The sequence below is a fragment of the Helobdella robusta genome (assembly GCF_000326865.2).
Source record: "Helobdella robusta unplaced genomic scaffold HELROscaffold_17, whole genome shotgun sequence".
In the NCBI taxonomy this organism is placed as follows: Eukaryota; Metazoa; Annelida; class Clitellata; order Rhynchobdellida; family Glossiphoniidae; genus Helobdella; species Helobdella robusta.
The window spans coordinates 1,522,628-1,543,299 of NW_008703942.1; the positions used below are offsets into that span (position 1 = coordinate 1,522,628).

The 20,672-nt window shown below is 32.8% G+C and overlaps 1 protein-coding gene across 1 annotated transcript; it reads right to left on the bottom strand.

The window, feature by feature from the left end:
- Nucleotides 1-1,483: 1,483 nt before the first annotated feature.
- On the bottom strand, nt 1,484-7,153 carry HELRODRAFT_170151 (hypothetical protein; the record flags this gene model as incomplete). Its single annotated transcript, XM_009015970.1, has 2 exons — nt 1,484-1,519; nt 4,943-7,153. 2 exons carry the CDS (start codon nt 7,151-7,153, stop codon nt 1,484-1,486), a joined length of 2,247 nt encoding a protein of 748 aa, XP_009014218.1.
- Between the last annotated feature and the right edge of the window lie 13,519 nt (nt 7,154-20,672).

Here is a 20,672-nt window from a genome sequence, read left to right on the forward strand (position 1 = left end):
GTTCTCTGAAATTTATAAATTAAAAAGAAATATAAAAAAAGTTAAACAATGTTGAAAGTAGTGTTGAATTTTTGAAATGTTGCGTTCACAACAGTCTGTTATCAACATATATATATATATATATATATATATATATATATATATATATATATATATATATATATATATATAACTTGTTTTTTCATATATTCTTGTATTTACAAATTATATATAACTTGTATTTTCAACTTTTTTATAAATGTTTTGCTTCGTTCGATTTGAACTTATGATTGGAAGTTTCTGTTTTGTTGGTTGGTTGTGTTGCTGTTGTTACTTTGTTAGTAAACAAACACTTTGTCATATACCGTTTATGAAGTTATTCTTCAGATACTTTGCCATCGATGATTGGCGTGACATGTTGAGGTTGTGCGTAAAATAAATGCGCTTACATGATTAATTATTATCAACATATATTCAGTCAGGCTGACACAGGAATTTCTTCAAAGACGTCACCATTGTTCAAGCTCTCACTTAGTTAGCGTAGCATTGGACGCAAGGTGAGGCCATGTTGTGCCTTGTTTATACGCTCTTAGTAAATTATATGACATTAGACAAGATGGATTGGCACTACTCGGGCAAACATGTACATATATTCTCAGATGCATGCATTTCGATAGGTAGGAATTTAATAGCAGCTTACTCGGGCGGTGTTGATGTTACTCTGTTGATGTTGTTGTTGTTGTCAATTTTGTAGTTACTGTTATTGATGTTGTCGTGCTGTTATATTATACTAGCAAACTACAATCTTTTGATTAATTTGTTGCGTATTGATCAACTGTTGATAAAATGTGGTTCACAAAACAAATAGTTAAAATAATTATGCAGCTGCTTGTGGGTAGAAGAAATAAAAAATTATCATTGAAATAATGTCTTAAAAGAATTTATTGACTTTGCTGTTCAAGTATCTTATCATTTGTTCGGTTCATTTCTTTTTAACATCTATTCAAATCGTAATAGATGTTAAAAAGTCATCAAGTTTATCGTTTTATGTTGAACTTACTTTCAATAAATGATGCCTGACTTTGTTTCATAAAAATGTTTTAATAATAAATTTAATCCATCTGATGAACACTCCAGGAAGAAGTCGGTTGGAAGCAATCTTCCTTCTAATTAAACGCACATCCATGCCAGTTAACCGTTGCTGGACTCGTTTAAATTGTTTATCCATGATTATGATGATGACGATGATGATGATGGTGATGATGATGATGGTGATGATGACGATGATGATGATGGTGATGATGACGATGATGATGATGGTGATGATGATCAATAGTTTTTAACTGAATATAAAATAATAGGCTGAAATGTGTTCTTATTAATTTCTAAATGTAAGTGAACAACAAAATAATTTCAGTTAAATTAGCAAAAAACGGACCTGAGAAGTTTTATTAGATTAAACAAAAACATGATGACAACCTGAACTTTGATTGAATAACTTTGCTTACTTGAAAATTGATATGCAGTACAAAAGTACTTGCTGTGCATTTGAATATGTATGAAGTTAAGTGCAGATATATTTTATAAAGACTGAAAAATACTAAGTATTAGTATTGATAGCAAACAATTGTGATTGTCAGGTTCGTCACTAATATAACGTCAATAATCAAGATCAATGAAACTAGACAATCAACAGAAATTATAATTTAATTCGGCAACAGAACATTATAATAACATATTGAATATTTTTATCGTTCAAAATTTCTTAAGATTATTTTTATATATTAGTTTAATATTGTTTTATCCGTTTTGGCAATATTTTAACAATATTCTATTCAATTCAACGTTTTTGTATTAAATTTATTAAATAAATTTAATTTCAAATAATATTTATTCAAATTTGTTTTCACAATATTCATTCCAAATTCGTTTTCACAATATTCAATTCGCTCGTTCAACAACGTTCTATATTCGTTCCAATCTCTCCTCGTTCCGTTCTTTTATCGCCCCTTATCTCCCGAAACAAATGTCATAGCGCTCAACTTTTAATTATAATATAGGTGACCTCCCTGACATACCCCCCACCCAAAAATGATGACAGGGGGGAGCAATGTCATCATCCTCCCTTTTATTCCTCATCTTTAGGCATCTCTGAGTTATCAATGGGTGGATTTCGTGATAGGAAGTCCGCTACTACGTTCTTACAACCTGGGTGATATCTAAATTCTATATTATATTCCTGTAATGATAAAACCCAGCGGGTCAATTTAGCGCTTCTTGGAGCCGTTTCCAACAGGTACTTCAATGGGTTATGATCGGAAAATATGACTATCCGCGACAAACATATCCACTGTCGGAATTTCTCCAATATCCAAATAACGGCAAATGCCTCTCTTTCGATCGTTGACCATTTTGTTTGTGCTAATATTAATTTCTTACTTGCAAATGCGATAGGCAATTCTTTTCCTTCCTCCGACCATTGTATTAAACAACCCCCTACTGCTACCTCACTAGCATCAACGTATATTCCGAATTCCTTAGCAAAGTCAATCGTATGTGTTGCGGTAACATCCATTAATTGTTGTTTTATCTTATTAAATGCTTGTTGATGGATTTCTTCCCATTGTACTTTACTGGGTTCATTTTTGCGTGTAAGGTTGGTGATGACGTGTATCGTATCTGCCAACATCGGGATAAAGTTTCTAAAATAACTGAAGAATCCAATCATCTTCCTCAGATCTCTTTTCGTTGTTGGCGGGTTCATTCTATCTAAAGTTTCTAATTTTGATTTATCTATTTCTATGGATCCGGATCCAATTATGTGTCCAACAAACTTTACTTTATTCTGGGCGAACGTAGATTTTGTCATATTTAGCGTCAATCCCGTTTTTTGTATCACGCTTAAAAACTGGTCTAAATGTTTCATATGGTCCTCCCATGAATCTGAGAATATTGCGATATCATCTATAAACGGTTCAGTGAATTCCCTAACATCCTTCAAAATCTGTGTTATTCCTCGGACAAATGTATTCCCGGCTGATTTGAGGCCAAAAGGCATTCGGGTAAACTCAAACACACCTTCTTCACAAACAAACGCAGTAAGCCATTGTGATTTTTGCTTCATCGGGATTTGCCAATACCCCGACTTTGCGTCGAAACAACTGATGTACTTTGCTCTACCCACCCGCTGTAATACATCTGGTATATCCGGATTGGGAAAGCAATCATTCGCAGAAAATTTATTCACATAACGGTAATCTATGGCGAGTCTCACATCTCCGGAATTTTTCAATATGCAAACCATCGGGCTTACCATCTCGCTTTTCGACGGTATAATGATTCCTGTTTCTAACATATCTTTGATTTGTAGTTTCACTGATTTTTTTAACAATTCAGGTACTTTGTATGGTCTAAATTGCTTGGGTACAAATTCCGGTAGTATTTTGATTTCATGTTCGATGGCTCTATATAATCCTGGTTGGTTGGAAAAAGCTTGTCGGTGTAGTTGTATTACCGTGTTAATCTCTTCTTTTCCCAGCGTCGAAAGATGATCCAACTTTCGGGGATCTAGTTGACAATAGATATTCTGATAGTCTTTCTCAAATGTTGTTATTCTACCTAGTTCCACATCCTTTTCTCTTATGAGGGTGCAGCTCGATATCATAGCTTGTTCCATCCGCTCATAGTATTGTTTGATTTTATTGGCGTGAACATGTTGTCGTTTTCCATCTATTTCAACAATATATGAGTATGGTGACTTCACTTCTACGATTACGCCTGGTCCCCGCCATCGGTTATGAAGTTTACTTTCCCCTAAATTTGTTGACAAAATAACTACTTTATCCCCCAAATGATATTTTCTATCAGTGCTTCTTAGGTTATAGAAATGAGCATATTTGCCTTGCTCAAGATCCGAATAAAACTCTGCATGTGCCTTAGCATAGTCTAGGTTTTCGTTCAAGGTTTTCAAATATTCTTCAGTTTTTTTTCCGACATTGAATGGTATATGTTGCTCCTCACTCCATGATTCCCTCAGCGAAGATAGTGGTCCCCTGGGTATTGTACCAAAAACCAAGGTATATGGGCTAACGTGCGTAGTTGATGAGGGTTTTTCCCGTAAGCTCCAAAGAACAAAAGGCAGAAATTTATGCCAATCCTTTGGGTTCTGTTGTGCCAATTTAAAGATCATCGTCTTAAGGCTCTGATTACAACGCTCCACTAAACCAGCAGCTTCCGGATGTCCAGGAGTATTGAAACGCGGACTGCATCCTAATTTTTTCAAAAATTCTTGCGTCAGATTACTGGTAAAATTAGTCCCACGGTCAGAACTAATAACTTGAGGAATTGAAAAAATCATGAATATTTGAATTAACGCTTCACATATGTTAGTGGCCTTCAAGGTTCTTAAAGGATATGCCATAGGCCATCTAGAAAATTTATCTACAACAACCAATGCATAATTATAATCTGGTTTTCGCTGCGTTGTATCGTCCGTTGGAATAATTGGTCCAATACAATCCATTATTAAATGGGTAAAAGGTTTTTCTTCGTCCCTTGGTATCGGCGTAATGGGGATTCTTTGAGCGACCTTGATGGGAGCTCGTAATTGACAGATTGAACAAGTTTGGCAGTAATCTTTAATCTTTTTTTCCATTCCAGGAAACCAAAAATTCAATTTTATTCGGTGCATCGTGGATTTCATAGCCATATGTCCTGCAAATGATGCATCGTGTCCCATCTCTAAAACAATGGGCACTCTATTTTCCGGTAGACACAACTGAAAAATTCTTTGACCTAATAGCTTATCCTGGTGATAAAGAAGGTTATCCTTTATAATAAAATTCCTTTTGCCTTTTTTCGCCCATTTCCAGCAATCAGTTAACGAAGAACAAGTCATCTGTTCAATCAATAGTTCTTTTGCATTCGCTGATCTTTTAGCTACATCCTCTTTTGTCGATAAAACCTTTTGTTTCACATCCTCATCATCATCGTCTATAGCATGTACCGTTACGATGTCAATTCTTTGTATTTCAGGTTTCATATCGTTATTCATGTCAATCGTCATACTATTCTTAGTGTGGGATCCGTCGTTGAACAACATGGCTACTGTGTCTTTGTACTCCATCTCATCATCATCTCTGCTCCCACCATTTCTGTTCTCGTCATCTCGGCATTCATCAATTTTAATTTTTTCATCATTGTTTAGGTTCTCCTTTTCATCATCATCGTCCTTGTTCTTGTCGTTGAAGTAATTTTTATTTTCGCAGTTATATTTGTTTCTGAATCTATCATCTCCATCATTGTTTTGCTCATTATAATCATTGGTTCCGTCTTCATTAATTAAAGCATTCGTCCTATCAATGAATTCACAATCCTCGTCGTGGTCATCATGGTAATTATCATCATTAACTTTCATACCGTCATCTTCGTCATCATCTTCATCTTTAAATGTAACCTCATCGTCTTTGTCATTATTTACTTCTACTAACTTTATTTCATCATGGTCGGCGTTATCGTTCTGAAGGCTTTCGTTAGCTTTGCTGGCAATGTGATGGTCTCTGATTAAAATTGGTATTTCCTTCTCTAATTTATCTAACCATTCTGCAATATTCGGTGTTATAATTATTTTTTCGTTTAAGTCTGGTATCACCGCAAATAAAACTGGCGTCGGGGGTACAGTATATGTTTTCCCTGGTGAATTATTTATTATTGGCAGAACTTCTAGCTTCACCGTATCAAACACATTCGCTTCGCCTCGTAGTCCAAGAATTGAAATCTTTCCTTGCACTTTCATCTTTGACGGTTCGATGAGATCTCGTCGTATACAACAAATCTCTGCGCCTCCGTCGATCAATGCCTTTTGGGGTAGTACACCTTCCACAGCAATATCGACGAATTTTCTTCTATAGAAATGTTTCCACTGAATATCTCGGGTATTTCGATTATATTGATAACTATTGTTTACTTCCAATCTGCGCTGCACTGAATTTCTTTGTATTTTAAATGAATTGTTGCAGTTTTTTGATAGATGACCAGGTTGTCGACATTTAAAACATAATCCTTTTCTCATAGCTTCTTCTTTAGTTTTGTCCAATATGCGTGGATTCGCTTCCTGTCTTGTATCAAACTGAGTAAATGCAGTGTTAACAAAAGAATTTTGTTCCGTTTCACGATGATATGATCTGTTATTATCCTTGACGTATGTCGCGGCATAATTATCAGCTATTCGTGCTAACTTATCACAATCTAACCAGCCATCTTGCTCCTGGCTAAGAACGAAATTTAAACAGTCTCTGGGTAGCAACTCCTTCATTCGGTCGGCCATTAATAAGTTCACTAGTTTATGAAAATCTGTTCCAATCTCTCTGCTTTTAAGATAAAAATTCCATAAGCTTTTTAACTTCGATAATAATAGTTGGTACGTTTCATTTGGTATTTTTTCCGTGCCGAAAAATTGTTCTCGCAATTTGACTGGACTGATTCTAAACTCGCTCAGTAGAAATTCTTTCAAAGTATTATAATCATCTAATTGTTGCACTGTTAATCGAGTTATAATAGACTTCGCTTTATCGTGTAAACACATTTGAAGAAGTCTTGACTTGACATCTTGATCAACTCCATTAGAACAGAAAGCGTTTTCGAGATGTACAAAAAAAGTTGGTAGTTCACTAGGGTTTTGGGGCATTTTCCACAATTGTTCTTTCATCGTGTCGCTGAACTTTTTAATTCTATTAATTAGCGAATTACTTTCCTTTTGTTTTAATAAAAATTCTTCCCTTTTTAATCTGAGTTCATCTTCTTTCAATCTCATTTCATCTTCTTTTAATTTTAACTCTTCCTTTAGTCTTTCTTTCAATTCGAGTTCTCGTTCTTTCAGTTCAAATTCCCTCGCCGCTTGTCTTTCTTTAAATTCAAATTCCTTCGCCGCTTGTCTTTCTTTAAATTCAAGTTCCTTCGCCGCTTGTCTTTCTTTAAATTCAAGTTCTTTCTCAAATTTCCATCTTTCCGTTTCAGTTACGTTCTGGGGAGGTTCAGATGTTTCGGTCAGAAGTTCTGTTCTCATCAATTCGCTAGCGAGACATGCATCGATAATCTCTTGTCTTGACATTGATCGTACCTCTGCCTCATCCCTTCCTGATTTAATCATTTTCGTCATTAAGCGCTCGGTAGACATTTTTTTAATTTCTGCCAATTTATCCATTATATTGTAATGATATAATCAATATTCTCAAAAAAAATTTTTTTTTTTTCCTTCTCCTTTTTTTTTTCTGTTGATAGTAGACCTGCCTAGTTACCCTGTCGACTGCGCCAGATGTCAGGTTCGTCACTAATATAACGTCAATAATCAAGATCAATGAAACTAGACAATCAACAGAAATTATAATTTAATTCGGCAACAGAACATTATAATAACATATTGAATATTTTTATCGTTCAAAATTTCTTAAGATTATTTTTATATATTAGTTTAATATTGTTTTATCCGTTTTGGCAATATTTTAACAATATTCTATTCAATTCAACGTTTTTGTATTAAATTTATTAAATAAATTTAATTTCAAATAATATTTATTCAAATTTGTTTTCACAATATTCATTCCAAATTCGTTTTCACAATATTCAATTCGCTCGTTCAACAACGTTCTATATTCGTTCCAATCTCTCCTCGTTCCGTTCTTTTATCGCCCCTTATCTCCCGAAACAAATGTCATAGCGCTCAACTTTTAATTATAATATAGGTGACCTCCCTGACAGTGATTAAAGTAATGAACATCTAAATCTAAATGTGCCTTTAAAACCGCTCAAGTCACATGCATCATTTAAAACAATTATATCAAAGCTGAAATAAACATTGAAGACTGATCAGAATATACAGCGCGGTTCGTGTGTGCATCTCGTAAGCTCCATGCATGACGTGTCGTGACGTGCAGTTTGTGGCGCTGTGCTCAACAGGACGTTGAGCAAACAAACTTGGAGATGCCCTGGAGATGCCAGAAAAAATAAGGAGAAGTGAAACAACAACTGGGGCACTGCTTGATACTCATCGAGACCATCTGACGTTCTGATCAAAGATAGTCTCTTTATTGATTTTGTTTTTAATAAAGTTGTTCTAGCGTAGTTTATAATGATATCAACGAATATGAATAAATGCCAAGAAACTAATTTGCCACAAAACAAACATATTATAGATAAATGTGTGTTAACAATGATTTATGTGTCAATTATTGCTCGAATTTGAGGCAGTTTGTTAAAGCGAGTTGAAAAAATGGAGCAATATAGGCTTGCTGATGCTAACATGATCGTTTGTTATGGGTGCCAGCATGTAAGTGTTTGTGAGTGCATGCATGTGTTTGTTCTTCGGTGTTTCAATTTATTTGTATTTTAAGTTTAAATGTTATGTAACATTATTTATAATGATGATGATGCTAATAGTGACAACGACAATTCTGACTTTTGCCACTAAAGAGAGGTTTGATGATGTTGGCATCCATAATAATAATTATCTTCCAATTAAAATTTTAATAATAATCATCTTCTAAATAGAAGTCTAAAATTGTTGTGTGTTATTTTTAAAAATTCAAAGTGAACGAACAAATTAACAAAGTAGCACGTTAGAAGCATTAAAAAGGGTGCACTTATGTAAGAAATAAGGACAGAGACTGACGCAGCAGTGCGCAAGATTGAGGAGCTGCACACACGATTGACAGCTGGATTAGATCTTTTGTGTCCACTGCGAAACAGACTGATAGAAACGAGCGGAAAGGCAAACAGACAGACAGGCAGACAGCCAAGCAGGCATGCTTCTAGCGGCTCAATGTTTTTATCAATGTACATTTTTTGCACTGGTTTAAAAATTTTTTCTTTAAATCTGGGTAGAAAAATTTATTGCCTTAGAAATTTTTCTAGTCCACATAATCTTTTTTGCCAACGAACGCAACTCATGCGCAATTGTTAAGCTAGTCATGTATTTTTCCTTACTAGCAAATGTATGAATGTTCAAATCAACTTAGTTATGAGCCAATTAAAGTTTCAGCAAGTTTGTGGTGCAAATATTTTTTTAACCTTATAATGAATAATTTAATTTATTTATCAGCCACGAAACTTTAAAGCAGCAGCTCCTAGATTCATTTGTCTTTCTGTCCCAATGCTTGCAAATGTTCATTTATTAATTATTGCTTCCTCATCGCCGATTCATTTGTTATTTAAAAGTTTCTACTCCCTAACTACACATCCCTAAACATTTTCAATGGCGCCAACTTTAAAAATACTAACAACTTCTTGTGATTAATGTTTAAAAGTGAATATTTGGATAGAACACTCAAATATTGATTCAACTCCAAATGATATAAAAGTACAAATGTGTTGTCATAGTTTGATTAAAAACTGAAGAGAAATAATTAGAAAGCAAAAATGTACCTTAGTGAAGGATTCAAAAACTTTGAGAAAAAAACAATTAAATCACAAAATTTAATTTTCCGCATTGTTGTGTCTAAAAATTATTTTGAAGTTTCAAAATTTTTAAAAAACGTTGCCAGAACGATTACACGCGCAACTTTTTCGTTCTAAAATTTAAAATTACGCCAGCAAAGTTGTACGTGTCACATTCACAGGCTGTAAAAATCACGAGCAGCCATTAACTGGAAACTTGGATTGATCATTTTTGTTCCAACTTTAAACTAAAAAACGAAAATAGAACGAAGAGTTCAGAATAGTTGAAGCAACATGCCAAGAACGAAACAACGAAATGGTAACATGCAGCATGGAGGAAGTGGCGGAAACGTTGAAAGAAAACATGCAGCAGGCCTACCAACCCAACAACTAAACATGCATGATCGGGAGGCCAAGGCAGACGCAACAATAAGTGAGACTTCACTTTTGTCGAATACATTTCCAACTTGACCAAAACTTTAAATTTTCTCGTTATTTAAACTCTGATAATCATTTTGAAATAAAAACAAATCAGTATAAATTTAATTAATAATTTACATTTTAAATAAAGAAAGGTTCAGACGTACTCCTAACCCTTAACAAATGTTAAACTATACAATTCTGAATAATTAAGATTGAATTTGAACCACACGTCATTAACCGGTGTTAGAAGTTATGTTTAATTGTTTTCCGAGTGTCATTGTAAAAAAGTTGAGCTTTCAATTGTTCAAGACTATTTTTACCATAATGTTTCAACTGTGATTCTACCTAAACGCATTGATTCGTGTTGGCCCGGTTAAATAATCAAACTGGAGAAGCTTTACGGCCACTCTGAAGTCTAAAATGACATTTCATCTAAGATGGTGCTGTGGTGAATATCCATTACTTGAATACAGCAACTTCTTGCGCCGTTGTTCATGTAGTTACCTACCTACATGTTCTTTCCACCTAAGACCATTTTGCGAAGGATAATTTTTAATTTGTAGAGCAACACATGGCTGTATATTATTTGTGTTTTATGTTTGTTGCATCGTGCTTGCCTGCATGAGGAATAATTTTTAATTGTTTTTATTTGCTTTAATACATTTAAAAATGAAGGTGTCATTTGAATTATTGCGCGTTTGTTTTACAACTATGTACGTACATGCGTTTGATGTAACAGTCATGCCATCTATAATAAATATATCACGCCTTCCTATTATTTCATCACATTGATCATATTATTCATTTGAAATATTTGTTTAAAATAATTAAATTTTTTTTAAAAATTAACCAAAACCTGACATAAAAAGTTTATAAAACTGAAACAGACTTGTCCATTTGTTTGAAATCATCTATGTGTAGTTTTTCTCTAATTTGACGATGTTCAGTCGAGCGCCTGCACTTAATTAGGGGGCTAGATGAGATATTGTTATGCCTGCCGGTTTCCTACGATACGAAGGAACCAAATTAGATGCTGTTTCCTTGTTATATTTACGCGTCTGTGCTGAAAAATAATTGGGCCAGCAACATATAAAATTTTGTTAGTTTTGTTTGGTTTACCTGAATGTCAAAATATGATCATGCCAGTGAAAGTAAAACGATGATAATAAAAACAATGAATAAATTCAATGGGCGAGTTGTGCTTCTTTTCTATCAGTCCGGTTGGAAGAATTTCAAAAGTACCAAAAAATAAAGTTCTACAAAACATTACAGACCAATATAAGAACAACTAAAAATCTGGTCGGCGAGTTTAGAATAAACACAAAATTGTTTCTGTGTTAAACCTTGACACAGTAAGGAGTTAGGAAGTGGACAATTTTCAAAAAATATATTTTCATTGAAGAAACAATTCTATAAAACGAGAAAGTCATCGTTGTTTATATGTTTATTTCGTCATTTCTTTGAACAACGAAAAAATTTGTGAACATGGATGAACTGAGCATCACCTGACGTTCAGCTAATCTCATTACCCCAAATCCACATTCTGCGTGCTATCCTGTTATGTGAAGACATTTTAAAACCTACCATAGCTGTTCAAATAAAAATTAATTTTAGAAAAATATAAAATCTTTATTATTTACAATGTTCCTTTAAAGAATTAAATTAAATTTTTAAACAGTTATTAACTTCCAAAAACTCATTTGAAAATTTAGTTTAATCTTCTCGGTGAATGACAAATTTTTATACTTCAACCAAATAAAAAACCGTTGGCAATCATCAAATAAAAAGCGCAAATAAAACCGGAAGTAACGCAAAGAAAGTTCGTAAAACGAAAAGTAAACAAAATCATCTTCATCAACATCAACAACAACCTCATCATCATAATAGTGTTTTTCTTTCATTTGATCGATCCCTCCATTATTGCCCACCTTACCACCGATAGTACAACAATCATAATTCACAAACTCTGGCACTTTATCATTTCATCATTTATTTCATGCTTCACCTCAGGCTCTGGTCATTTATCCTTCAGATTGTTCTCATTATCGATATCCTTATCGTCATCTTCATCATCGTCATCATCAAATCGTCATCATTGTTATCATCATCGTCTTCTTCTTCATCATTCTCATCGTAAATTAAATTAACATCGCCATTATCATCATAATCATCATAATCGCAACCACCATCATCACCATCATCATCGTCGTCGTCATGTTCGTATTTTCATGGTGGTCCTTATTATAGAGCCAGGCTGTCGGGGCGGCATTGTTATCAGCCTCGTTGCAGCTGTCCACGAGGCGATAACGATCAGATTGATGGCTTCCAAATTGTTCAACAAGCTTTTTCATGCAATGAAAGAAAAGGAATGCAGCGGCTTACGGGTCGTCAGCTTGTTAAGCGAATGTGCTTTTAATTGAATTGGTCATGAATGAGGCTGTTACATAAACGCGCTTCTAATTGAAAATATGAACTAATTATCAATACTATCAATTATTGAATGTATTGAATATTTTATTGTTAAAAATGAAAACAAATCCTTCAAGAAAACACTTCTTAGTACTGTCTTTTGCCAAAATTCACCAAACAACACAGAACAAAACGTGAACACTGCAGTGCGCCAACCAAAGCGAATATACATGCACCGTACAGACACACACACATTGCTTTATGTCTCCTTAATTGTAGCGGGGTACCTATAAACAGGCACTTTTCGCTCGAAATTGTTCAATTCTCTGTTATTTTACGGTCATATCATTAGAGCAGTTAGTTTTTTGCGGCTTCTCATTCTGTTTGTGTTTCATTCAAATCCTATCTGCTCTCTTCGACCGATCTTTATATTAAACAAAATGTTCAAATGTTTAAATATACATATAAAAAAAATTTAACGAAAAACCAACCAAACAACCAACTTCCCTTCCTTCACTAATGAGACTATTTCCACTAGCCAATCGTCATATATATCGCCAGCCTAACAGCCTCATCGTCCCAGGCCACTGTTGACGATGATAAAACCAATAATATGTCTATTACAGATGGTTAATGTGCCACAACAATTCACAATTTCAAGAAGCAATATCATAGCGATGGTTCAATGCTCACAGTCACACATCACTGAGTCCTCATGTGCATTGCCTCTCGGGGTTCACGCCTGCTGCCTCTCCTCTGCTGCTGCTGCTGCTGCTGCTACTGCTCTTTGTCTGTTTCCTCCTGCTGTAAATCTGCCTCTCTTCTGCTCTTTGTTTGACTCTCTCTTGCCATTTGTCTGATTTGTTGTTGTTGTTTGTTTGCCTTTTTTTTTAATGTTTGCATGATTCTCTTCTGCTATTTATTTTTTCAGTTTGTTTGCCTTTGTTGTTGTTTGTCTGTTTCACTCCTGCAAATTAATAATTTTCATATACTTAATGATCTAGGTTTTGACAATCAGATAATCTTTTATTTTATAATTAGTGTTTTTTTAAATTTATTATTATAAAGTTCTCACAGGCTCAGAGTTGCTCAGATATCCTTCCTCACTTACTTAGTTACATTTAAATTTTCGCGCCACAGAAACTATAACCTCCACTGCACCAGACGAACAAACATAATCTGTGCAAAGTAATAAGCAGCGCATCATACACACAATTTTTAAAAAATAAGTTTCGAGCAAGGCCATCGGCTATTAACAACACTTCAAGACTACACCGCCTCTTACATTCGAAATGTACATTTTTTTAAAATGTCTCACGGTGGAAATATTTATTTAGAAGATGGACATTCTCAAAAGTTTATCGATCATTGAAGAACATTTGATGGAAAGTTGATGGAAATTTTATAAAACAATTTTTACCGCACGTGGATGTACATTGAAAGATATTTGTGGCTGAATTGTTTAGTTGAAATAAATTGTATATTGAATACAAACATTTAAATTCGAATTTAACTATTAAAGTTAATTTACCAATGAACGCAAGTGGTATGATATTAAAAAAACTTTCAATGCATGTGAATGTGAGCAGAGTTGAGTGTTTGATTTTCAGATCGATTGAAGCTTCTGTCTGCTCACATCAGTGCCTCTGGCAGTCAACTAATGTGAAACAGCGTGCAATTAAAAGATGATAAAGTGTCCAACCCTCACGCGATCGCCGGCCAATCGCAATGGATGGGGCTGCATATTTATGTGGTAAAACGATTGTGCTGACGTCCTTCGGCCATTTCTGCATAATGACGTCAATAAGATACGAGTATACGAACACGCTGTGACGTCATGTGAATATAATAACATAAACTAACCTATCCGTATGAACTCGTACACACACACTCACTCACTCACTCATGTATCTATAGATGAAAGTACAAATTTTTGAAATGCTAAACAGGCTAACAACTATTATTAAACACACAATGTACACAAATTTGTACGACATTGTACAAATACGCAAATACAAATAAATAAGCGCAAACTCACGGACGCGTTCATAAATATTCACACAGCTAAAATCAGGCATAAAAATATTTATATGCAAATGTACATAGTCACTGCCACATAATAAATAAATGTATATATGAATGAAGGGAGCGTAGAACGTAACTCAAATTAAAACTATCCTCCAAACTCTATAACATTGTCATTCTTGACTATCAATAAAAATTGTGTAACTTTTTACGGTTATGACATAACCGAATAGGTCGATGATTGTCCACATCTACAATAAATTTTTTAACGATAGGCAAATTTTGTAAAATAATTTTTATGGTTTAATCTCTCCATGCAAGTAACATATTCCATTAAGAAAAAATTTTTAATTTGAACATTTACTTTTTTTACAGATACAATTACCTGAATGTTTGACTATTTTAAAAGGGGTGACTATTTTTCTAAAAATGCAATTTTCTAGCGAACTAAACTGTTTGCATTTGAATGGATGGTGTGTGTGTGCATCTGTGTGTGTGTGTGTGTGTGTGCATCTGTGTGTGTGTGTGTGTGTGTGTGTGTGGTTGCTGTGTTTATCCAAAAAAATAATAGTTATACACTAGAGTTTTGATTTCGTAATGTAAATTAATAGTTTTAAATGGAATTATGTACATATAAAACAAATTTAACTTAATAAACGAAACTAACAAACAGATAAACGGACAAATACAACAAAAAAATCTAAATCTTTAAAGAAAAAATAAATAGATTTTTAAAAAGGAGATAGCTGAATAGATGGAGATGCAGATGGATGGACATCGAGTGACGTGGATGAACGCGGGAACCACAGATTAGCATAATAGACCAAAATCAACACATTTTATTTCAATTTTTTAAGATAAAATTTTTAAAAAGCACTTAAAATAAAGTTTTTTTTATATAAAATTTTATAACTTCACATATTCAAACTAGGCTTATTCACGAGTACTTACATTGTATCCGGTATACGATCAATGGCAACATTGTCATAAACCACAAATTTATCGAAATTTTTTTTGTAATTGGACAAGCAGGCAAAACGAGAGATAAATAAAAAAACGATGCCAAAACGAAAAAAGTATTTCCAATCTCTTTATGGCTCCTGATTTGAAAAACAAATCATGCCAAGCATGAATTTTTACATTTCGATTATCTTCCAATTTGTGTCATGACAGAGATTTTTTTGTTTGCTTTTGAATACAAGGGCTGCTGCTACTTTGAGATATATTATGCCCTTGTAATATAATAATATTATAATTAATAAAATTTCAAGTTATGCTCTTTTAATTTAATAATATTATATTTAAAATAATTTTATAACATGCCCCTATCATTATTTTTTCCAATTTCGAGCTTCAAATATTTTTAATAGTTTTGAAATGGTCACTTGTTGATTTTTAGCATTTTATTTTTCTATAATTCCATTTATTTTTGTAATTTTTGATTAATTAATTTTCATTTCAATCAAAATATTTTAACAGTAGACTTTATTTTCACATAAATCTATGCCCACGTGAAATCTTTCTAGTGAGTTAATTATAACATTTTCAAACTTTTCAATTTTTTAAACTTTTTAATTTTTCATAACATTTTCATTATATCTATAGCTGGTTGTATAATTTTTTTTATGTTTATAGATAATTTCTCCATTTAAGATGAAAGAAAATGGAAAAAAGGACATTGTCATCTTTACGACTTTCCTTACACACCCTTCTAGCCGCTTCATTCGTTGTTTCATAAAAGGAATCTTTTACTTTCGCAGTTGTTAAATTATCCTTTTTAACCAGTGAATGAATATATCAATAAAAATTGAGTGTATATAATTTTCCTCTGGACTGATCAATAATATGTTTTATATTAATATCTATTTAAATTTTACAATAATTCAACATCGGTAGGTTATCAGAGAGTGACGGGTGAAAACTTTCCTGGCATGGCACGTTGAAATTAGGTTTTGTGTAATTCACCAAGGGCACAAAAGTCAATGTGAGATCAAAATGTGTTTTTGGCAGGAGAGGATTTAATTCGTTTGACGCAGAGCTTAAAAATTTAATTTTGATTCATAAATCACGTTCTAAAATAAAATGAATTATTACATGAAAATTTAAAATAAAAGTTTTATAGTTCAATTTTTATTCTGAAATTTTATGAGACTAAATATAAAAATAAAATATGTAGATTAAAATCATTATAATTAAGAAACTAAATAAATCTAGAATGTTTTATGAAAAACGAAATTAATGTATTTCATAAAACCAATTAACATTACATTTTGACAAATAATTTTTAATTTTAAATAAAATAATTAATAAACGATACAAATTAGAATAAATTGTTAAATACGGCGTAAATACACCCACATATATATGCCCATGGACGTTTGTGTATGATCCGTTCTTGATGCATTAGATAGAAACAATGCATGTATTATATATATATATATATATATATATATATATATATATATATATATTTATATATATATATATATATATTGCACTTATTATATATATCATATATTGTATATATGCATATATATATAACCATGGAACGCCAAACTAAGCATGGAACGCTTAATGGAATGCAATTGACTTGTGAAAAATTTTCTTCCACTCCGATATTACCCTACATGTCGTTTAATCCGCGATAAGAAAGAAATTATATTATTTGTATTTCCTGGAAATAATTTATTATTATAGTTAGTTGAACGTGAACATTGAAGAGCCGTCTAGTTTGCTATTGTTATTCTCGTTTCGTTTTATATTATATGATGAATTAAATTTTCAAAAATATATTTTTGAGGTTAGACGTTTCATTTTTTTCAAAATGAATTAAATGATTTTTTTTATCCAATGAATTTTGAATTCAACTTTTTAATATTTAAATTTTTTCAGTTTTATGATATTTGTTTTAAATTTGTGATCTGCTCAACCGTATACCTTATAGGCTTATACCTCACAATACCCTACCAAATTGTATTAAATATAAATGTGGAAATTATTGTTAAACAATTTTAATACTTTAAACTTTATAACCCATATTATAACATTACATAAATGAAAACAAATTAACTGGAAGACAAATGGAACTGGAAGACCGAACAGCAGCAATGGAAATATTCGGGCTTAACAATGTTGAAGTTATGTTTATAACAAAAATAAGTTACAAGTCTTGCAAATTAAAAAAAAAATCCGTAAAACTCTGACACGACTTTGAATAAGAAGGTGCATTAGATACGGACCAATGATTTTAAAAGTGCTCGTCAGACGTACCAACTAAACCGTGCCTAACCATTTCAAATGAAAGCTCCTCCATACAAATATTTCCTACTCCTTTACCACGAATCGAGTTTGAAAAAATTGAATGCACCGCATTCGACTGACTGGAAATTACTTCCATAAAATCTCATATAAAACTCCCATGATCATTTCACATAAAAACACTAACAGCCTCTTACAAACACATTCCCAGACACAAAAACATTCGCGTAGCACATCGCTACACAAATTTATTCATTTATTAAAGCACGCAACTTTATTTTTCATTGTTAAAATCAACAAAAACCTTCCTGCATATGACCTTCGTGCAACTCACTCAACTCAGCGTAAGATGAGTTTTTTCAATCTATACATTCAATTATGTTAAAACTATAATTTGACAGTTTAAATAATAATATGGACAGTGATCAGCATCATAATTGTTGTTAAATGTAAGTAATGCTTGCAATGCTTGTAATCTTTCAGCCAATACTGAGATAACTTGCACTCTCTCAAAAAGAAACTCTATAATGGTTATTACCAGCGATGTTATTGTGAGCACAATTCATCCAATTGTGTTCATCATGAAACAGTCAGCAAATTACCAAAGCGAATTTTTTATTGCTCATTTCATTTTTCTTCCATGAAACTTTGAAAAAGATTTTCATATTATGAGCCACGTTACATAAATGTGTCCATAACGATGTACAACTCCATTTTTTGAGGAAAGTGGGAAGTTTATGCAGGCCACCCAACTTGCATTGTTCCATTCATTGCACGTAAAATTGCGAAAGAAAATGTTGAACGAAGATACAATCCAAGCTGAAAATATTATTTTTATGCTTCAAAACAGCACCATTAAATTTTCTGCCCTCCATTCCATTTCACAATTGCACAGCATCAAACAGCAACATTTTAGAGGCGAACGGCAAACATCAGCGAGTACCACACGTCACACAGTAATTGTCCATTTAAAACAACAAAAGTGGCATCAACAGCCCACAACAGTAACAGCAAACAACAACATAAACGATTAACGGCACAAATTGATAAGCAGTAGATATCAACACACCAACAACGCAACATCAACAACACAACACCAACAACACACCAGCAGCCCATCATCTGAGCAGCCATATTGCGACAAATAGTGAGGTCACGTGATAGCCGTAAAAGGTCCGCCACAACAATCTTCTTTAATTGGAATTAATTTTAGGCGCTACGAAGCAGTTACAAGATATTGAAGATGCAGGCAGGCATCGTCTCGCATATATATTACGTTCACGTGTCCACACGTTCGCATGTTCACACGTTCACATGTTCACCTTCACACGTTCTTTCGTTCACACGCCTATATATATATACACGCGTTCAAATTTTTCACATTTAGCTTTGTAAACGCGCGCATACAAATTGAAAATTTTAGTTGCTGTATGTTACTTAATATTTTGTTTATTGGCAAGAGTTTGAAACTGTTGCTAAGCAATGTGAAACTAGTTGTAAAAACCGTTAAATATATGGTGGCCAGGTTTTACAGGGCAGCATATTTCCTGGTGCTATTTATCAAAGGCATGTACCAGTCTGTGGTCCATTTTATTGCTTGGCCAAGATTTCCTGAGCTACAAACAGCAAATAATTCTTTGTTGTTGTACCCCGTGTAGGCTGCAATTGAAGGATTAGTTACATTTGTGGCTTGGTTTAACATGATTCATTATATTACATGGGTAAAACACTAAATATCAAGTTAGTTGACGGGAAAAAATGTATATTTACAGTTTTATGCTATAAAATGTTTTGAAATTTAGTAAATCCGCATTAGCTCTTCGCTATCTTACATCCGATCATAACTTTTCAGACACCGTCATTATTTAAAACATCACATTTTTACATTAAGGCCTACTGACTGCAAGAATACGTGAGAGTTATCGAGATACCGGTGTCAAAAAATATGAGTAATTTTGCTTATGAACATTTTAGTTTGTAAAGATGATTTTAAAATATATCTTAAAATATTTGGAGATAATTGCTTTAAGAAAGAAGTTTATTATCATATGTCGGACATTGAATCTAAAGTATAGTACAGTCAAACTTTTGTCAAAAGTTTCTAATAAAAATATTTTGTTGCATCCAGAAAGTTCATTTTTAATCTTAGCTTGGAAAGGATTAAATTAAACGTCGCCTCATCTTAACAAGTTTAAAATATGATATTTTGTAACTTAAATAAACGAAATGGAAGCAATCAGTCATTGAATTAAGAAGATTCCATATTCAGTTATTAAATTAAAAAGATTCCATATTGATTGAAAGTTTGAAAAATGAATAAAAAATCCCAACACAAATAATTTTGCGAATGTGTTTCATAATTTGGTCAACGAAACCAATTTTGAATCATTGTTAGTTTTTAAATTTTGAATCTAACCAACTCTGATTGGATGTGTTGATGACCTAACTCGATCAACTAAGTTTCAAATGAAGCTCCTATAATGCCAAGGGTGATGCGTGGCGCTCTTCTTATTAGTAAAGTTTTTAAAGTTTTTATTTCGAACATTGTTCAATGTTCACGTTCATTAGATTTATTTGAGTTGCTGAAAAGATTTAATAAACTAAACAGCTGAAATGGCTGAACATTGTTGATAAAGAATCAAGATCAGTCATGTTTAATAAATTTCTTTAAATGTTCCTGGAACAGCAGGACAGCTCATTCATATTGGTTTCTAAAGTACATAGACAGTCTAATGTCTACTCTATAGTAAAAATTTAATCAAATATACAAATATTTGAAAATTAACAACAATTTTAAATAGTAAGCTGGACGGTTATGGTTTCATTGACTTGTTTGTTGAAAGATTTCATCTTTATAAGTTTTGGGCTATCATATTCTGAACTTTTTAGTTTCTTTTCTTTTTTTTAAAAATAAATGTCTTAATTTGAATGAACGTCAGTTATTAGAAACCCAAATTGAAGTGCGGTGGCTCCGTCCAATCGGTGATCATTTAGAAATTTATTTACTGTTACTTGTTGATGAATTTATACTTTCAACAATTAAGTTGAATAAATTCATTTTTATGTTTTTACAAACATTTTTTGAGTTTTAAAGAAGTTGACGCCACAAGCAAGCATCAAACCAGACATGCAAATGAGCGATTTTATGA